Source organism: Aricia agestis, chromosome 21, assembly GCF_905147365.1.
Source record: "Aricia agestis chromosome 21, ilAriAges1.1, whole genome shotgun sequence".
Lineage (NCBI taxonomy): Eukaryota > Metazoa > Arthropoda > Insecta > Lepidoptera > Lycaenidae > Aricia > Aricia agestis.
Window position 1 is genome coordinate 10,763,118 of NC_056426.1, and position 6,436 is coordinate 10,769,553.

General features: G+C 41.0%; 1 protein-coding gene across 2 annotated transcripts in view; it reads right to left on the minus strand.

The window, feature by feature from the left end:
- The window catches only part of LOC121737728 (protein Skeletor, isoforms B/C), a 63,416-nt gene that overhangs the window by 6,015 nt on the left and 50,965 nt on the right, over positions 1 to 6,436 (minus strand). For both annotated transcript variants that reach the window (XM_042129416.1, XM_042129417.1), the window contains exons 9-12: positions 2,493 to 2,687; positions 1,946 to 2,083; positions 903 to 1,062; positions 198 to 391 (exon numbers count right to left, since the gene is read on the minus strand). In XM_042129416.1, the coding sequence (XP_041985350.1) occupies positions 198 to 391; positions 903 to 1,062; positions 1,946 to 2,083; positions 2,493 to 2,687 (687 nt within the window). The remainder of the gene's footprint in view (positions 1 to 197; positions 392 to 902; positions 1,063 to 1,945; positions 2,084 to 2,492; positions 2,688 to 6,436) is intronic.

Consider the following 6,436-nt stretch of genomic DNA (forward strand, 5'->3'; position numbering starts at 1 on the left):
AAAAAATGTTGATGCAACTTCGTATAGAATGAGTAAGGCTTTCGATTAAGAAACAGGCTACTTTTTGTATGTATAATGCACTATTAACATGAGAAATGGGATATTTTGCTTAATGACATAATTTCAAGCTGCTAGTCACGGAAATAACCAATATTTTTCAAACTTTATCTCTTCAAATCTTGTTAAAAATCCCTTACCTTCTTCTCCTCATCGGTCTTATGCTGGTACCCTCCTACAGGGTCATCAGTGATGTAGAAGGGGTGGTACTGCGCCGGCACGTCCGGGTTGGAACCCCCCTCCGCCACGAAGGTGTACTGGCGGCCGCGCACCACGTAGATCTCGGGGATCAGCAGGCCGTTGATGTACCACGAGATGCCCCAGCCCACGTGGCCTGTACCAGGAGAGCAGAAGTTGTGAGGAGATTGAGCGTACACTTTCACTACGAAGAGTTGTCTTACTCATTTAGGTCTCCGACACAAAACTGCGAATTCGCATCGCATCGTAATGTCATTTTTATTATGAATTTTGTCGCAGATAATATTTGCGATGCGATGCTAATTCACAGTTATGTGTGGGAGCCCTATAAATCCCCTATTCACAAGACACAACCTATTTTATCCCCTACTGACTGGCATTTTCTTGTCCCCAATCAACCCACTTACACTGTTATATTTATATTTAAAAGATAGAGATATTGATAATTGCTGGAGTAACGAGAATAAACAACCTTTACAATCATGCTATTTTACTCAGCTCAAGCACATTATTTAAATAAACCCAAATTATTATTGTATTGTTTTATTCCCCATCGACCACTAAACTTGCATTGTCATATCACCCATCATCTACTAACTTGAGTTGTTTCATCCCCCATCACCTATCTTGTTCTATCCCCCACATACCTGTGATTGCGGAGTACCCCTGCTTGCCACCAGTAGGGCCAAGCTGGGCGTAGAAAACGCCGTCCTCGGGTTCGTGGCACTGTATAGCGGGGATGTCCCAGGGGCGCGCGCGGGGTACCGGCCGCGGCTGGGGGACGGGGTTCGGTTTGATCACTGATGTCTGGGGAAAAAAGATTTTAACAATAGTGCATTATACATTCCGCCACAAGATTGAGGTGATGACTTGTTATTGGTACGTTCCACTTTGGGCCATCTTATGGCCTTATTATTGCCAGGTTTCTGTAGTTTGGCTGAGGTTTATCTATTGACTAGTGATTTTAATATAACGCCAAAATATTAACCAATCAACAACGCTGTTGAATACATAATATATATATACTTCTATAAAAATCCTCTGAAAAAAAAATCTGGTCGGTTTTTTAGGTGGCTACATATTCATTACTTAAACTTTTTGTCTAATTGGGTAAAAGTCAAGGCGCACAATATTCTTTTTCTATCGTGCTTTAGTTGAAGCAAGATATTATAAAGAATTTGCATCAAGATATGCCTTTAACAAGTTTATTTTATGTCGAACAGAGAAGCATGTCACAGAACTCTTTTCAAAGTTGTTATCCAGCGCTAAACTTGTGCAGTGGACAGCGGCGACACTTTGCACACAGAAATAACTTCCGAACGCGAGGAGCCTATATCGATCCCCGTGTTTCAGTTCTGACGCGAGCGGGCTCAATATTTATAACTTTGTGGCAGAATTACCGATAAAATCAGCAAAATAAGTAAATTCTGTCACTTTAAATGATTATGATGATTCATGCGTCGGATGGGGATTAGAATCGGTCCTGTGCCTCATCTCTAGCTAGCCGAGTCGATCATTCGTTCCACTGTGTTATGAAATTTAAAAAAAACAGAGCGTGTCCTTATGCGCACATATTTGGGCAATATACAAAAATCGGTGTAGGGCTATAATTATGACTAAATGTTTTTACTTATATTTGGGCTTTGCATGAAGTACATGTTTTACTTCTAGAAAGGGGTAAGTGACTCACGTTCTCAGTATGATGCTGCTGCTGTTTCTGTGACTGCTGCGGCGTCTGCGGGGGCTGCGGCGGCTGCGGGGAGTCCTCGCCCTCCGGCATGGGGCAGTTCCACAGCGGCGGGCGACCGAACTCGATGAACTTGTCACCCTATAGATAAAAATACGAGTTACTTTGACACAATATCATAGGGTAAAAAATAGAGTACTATGTGAAGAGGTTAGTTTTTCAGAAAAACTAGTAGGTTGAAGGTAGGCACTTCAACAACCCCTTAACTTATTGAGAGAAATGTGTTTATTGCTCTATAGCTGCTTATAAAATTTTTAAACACTCGCACGAAAATCTTTCTTATTATTCGGCTTACATAACGTATTTGCGTAAAAACCAAATTATAAGAAAAATTTTGTGTGTCACTGAATGCAGCGGTGGTTATTGAACCACCGCTGCATTTCTTCTATTGAGAAGAAACACTTTTATCTACGACTGCATTTTAGGAATTTCTTCAATGCAAACATCTTTAAGTTATTGCTTAACCCAACTGAAGTTCATAATCACTAACCTTAGTGAAGTGGTGGTGGTATGACACCTCGTTCTTGGAGTTGAGTGGCCCCACCGCCCACACGACGGGCTGGCTGGCGTTGGTGAGCACGGGCAGGTCGAGGTGGTCGGCGGCCTTCAGCGAGCGCTGGTACGTCACTATGGAGTAGCCGTTCACGAGGGCCGCGTTCAGCAGACGGATGGAGTTGCTGTTGTCCTGAGAATTGTTGGATATTTATGTATTCCTGGTATATGAATTTCCTAAGCAAAGGATTTTAGGGGCGTTGTCGATTGGCGACTTTTCATATTTCTGGTAGGTACAAAGATTTTTTTAGGGCCGGGCGGTGATTTTTTTTTTTTTTAGAAATAAGGGGGTAAACGAACAAACGGGTCACCTGATGGAAAGCAACTTCCGTCGCCCATGAACACTACATGTGCGTTGCCGGCCTTTTAAAAGGGAATAGGGTAATAGGGGAGGGTAGGGAAGGGAAGGGAATAGGGGAGGGTAGGAAAGGGAATAGGGTAGGGGATTGGGCCTCCGGTAAGCTCACTCACTCGGCGAAACACAGCGCAAGCGCTGTTTCACGCCGGTTTTCTGTGAGAACGTGGTATTTATCCGGTCGATCCGGCCCATTCGTGCCGAAGCATGGCTCTCCCACGTATATACGATATTCGACAAATTGTTTACACGCTATGTAGTCCTGATACATTTTCTTAACGAGGATTTGTAGGACGTTTTTAAAGTCACGCTGAAGCATCAGCTCATGGCATTTGCTCAGAATGCAAGCAATGCTATGATTAGATAGTTTTAACAATATTTTTTATATAATAATATATGTACGCAACATTTATTTGCCTAATGCAAAGTCGAAATTATTATTTCAAAGGAAATTCATTAAAAATAAATGGCCGTCTTCACATTGGCACCAGGCTTGCGAAGCTCTAGCCTACACAATCGAAGTTGATAATAGGCAATCATAGCCGAATATCTCTTCTACATGTTAGTTATTGTTTTCCATCATAGACTAACTTAAAAAGGCCGCAAGATGTAATTTTCCTATTATCTAAGGCGTTCTTACGTCAATATCATTAGTAGTAAGATATAGGTGCCGTTGATGCTGTGGATAATTTTACCGTAACTCAATATCTAACGAATTTACCCCCTAGCCTAGAGTCTAGACATATTACATTTATAGTCCGAGAGCTGATTGCAGTTGATGACACCAATGTGGTATAACATCTTTTTACCCGACTATAATGAAACCAAGATATGAAATGATGATAATAGGTATTTATAATAATAATATGTATGTTTTTTAACCAATTATTTTATCTAAACACTGAAATATAATTCTGAACCAGGATTTTGTTGGTTTAATTCGATTTTCCAGGTTACCAAAAATATTGATTTGATAGAATTTATAGTCTCAGTATAAAAGAACTTTAAAACATTCTCATAAAATGTACAACAGAGTTTTTAGCAGTATGTATAACATCGGCTATAACAGCTTGTATATTCGTTTATAGTTACCTAATAACTTTTGATCAGTAAATGTCGCCAATTCTCTTTATGACATTGGCTGTTTTCTGTACCACCATTACCACATTCAGAACATGATTACCGCCGAGCGGAAAATGAAACGGTAAATTATAGAAATATGCGCGGGTTTTCTTAAGCTTTCCGTTAATGTGAGTTCTGATATAACGGTCCCTTTTGGGTTCGCTGACATAATGGAAAAGGTATTTTATTTAAGTCCTTAGGTTTTCTTGTTGCTTTTGAGTCGTAAAACCATACAATAATAATAATATTATTTAAATAGTAGGTAGTAATGGTATTTAGTGTTTAGTGTTATAGAAGTTTTCTACGCCCAACTGCTAGTACCTATACATAATATAGAACAGGCGGAAAAATGTACGGTTGACCAGCTGAAAACACTCGTGTGACGAGTTGAATGCATTTCAGCTAGGCAGATCAGTGGATACATTTTTTATAGTTAAGTAAAATTCTAGTTAAGTAAAATTGCGCAATTATTGTTAGATGTTCAACAACTATTATTTACGAGTATTAACATTACAATATCGATGTCAACCCCTGAACTATTCACACGTCCTCACAAGGTTAGTGTGACCACAGCGTCTGGAGTATGTAGCCATATATAATATAAGTATATTATTATAGAACTAGCTGTGCCCCGCGGTGTCACCCGCGGTTTAAGTGATATAATATCATAAAAGACTATGAAAAGTACCAATAATAGGGTCAAAACGGGACGACACATATGGTCCTATAACGGTTTATGGTAGTGATGATGATTAAGATGAAGGAAGTTTGCATAGTAGCATATGCTTTCTGCTCTTAAAACAACGCCGAAACTTCCAAACTTGTATCTACAAAGAGTCAGGAGTTCTCTCAGCACCTTCCGAACCATAATATACCTTGGTGCAAAATCTTACTTGTTGGTAGCATATTATGCTTAGAATACTGCTCACGAAACCGAAGTCACCACATATTTCCATATAAATTTTGAGGAGTTCCCTCGATTACTTATGGATCTCACATTATGAATATGGTACCAAATTGGAATGATAACCTACACACTAAAAGAAAACTTCTGTCGTACCGTAGCGCCGAGCATGAGAGCATAAAAGCTTCCCGGCGTATGTCAATTACGGTAGAGAACTGCGAGTACCAGTAGACCTCTTGACTTGACAGGAGGGTCACCGGAGGAACCGAAGACCGTACAAGACTATGTCTGCGATTCAAGAGAAAAGATGCGCTATATACACGCCATGGTTCGGGAAAATGGGTTACAGTCAAGTGAGAACATGAAGACCAGATACGATCGGAAATCGAACACGAGCGGCTTCGAAGAAGGGTCACTGGTGTGGTTGCATAACCCAACTCGCCGAAAAGGCAAGTCTCCAAAGTTGCAGACCAAGTGGGGCGGCCCATACAAAGTGGTTACCCGATTGAATGATGTGACTTACAGGATTCAAAAGCAACCAAAAGGGACATTCAAAATGGTACACATAGACCGTCTGGCGCGTTACCATGGCAGTAACAATGATGCTCGGGACGAGCATCCCTAAGAGGGAAGTAGTGTTACTGTACATGGTATATCGGACACGTGGTGCCATCTAGCGACCAACCAGCGAAACTTACCAAGGGAGCACAGGTAACATAAATTCCCTACTCTATTGAGTAGGGGATTTATGTAGATGGCATGAGGTGCGCAAGTACATACTCGAACCTTCTAGAAAGGTCCAATGTTTGTTTACGTGTTTAGTTGTTTACGTTTATTGTGGTACATGCTCGAGCCTCCTAGAAAGTTCCCACGGTTGTTTACTTGTTTACTTGAATCGGGAACTTTCTGGAATTCGTCTCGCCATATAAAAAGCCGCAGGCAGGCCCGGCGAGTCAGTTCGATCTGAGCGATCTTCGAGGCGACAACAAGTGATCAATAGTGAGTGAACCAGTGAAACCTGCGACTTGGCTACGACCTAGGACAGTGATAGTGCTTAGTGATTGGACCTAGTGATTAGTGTTTGGACTTAGTGCTAAGTGTTGTGACCTAGTGTTTAGTGCAGTGTTAATAAAGTCTTCAAGAGAGTCACCAGGTCTTTCTCTCCAAATCCTCGAACCCTAGCACGTAAAAATATTATATTGGTATAAACAGTATAGACATTTTTGACTACATGGTTACGTTATTTTAAATATTTTTACAACTTTTTGATAATATATTTTCGACATATTGAGGGTCACAGGCCACAGCAAGTCTTATAAACTCGAAATGAGATCGTAACATTCATACGGGATACGGGATGGCTCGAGGGCCGAGGCGATACCCTCGAGCCATCCCGTATCCCATATTGTTTGTATTTTCATACTCCAACGCTCACTAATCGGAATCGTTATCGCCTCGCCTCGGAATAAACGGCTCGAGGCTATACGATTACGACATCACA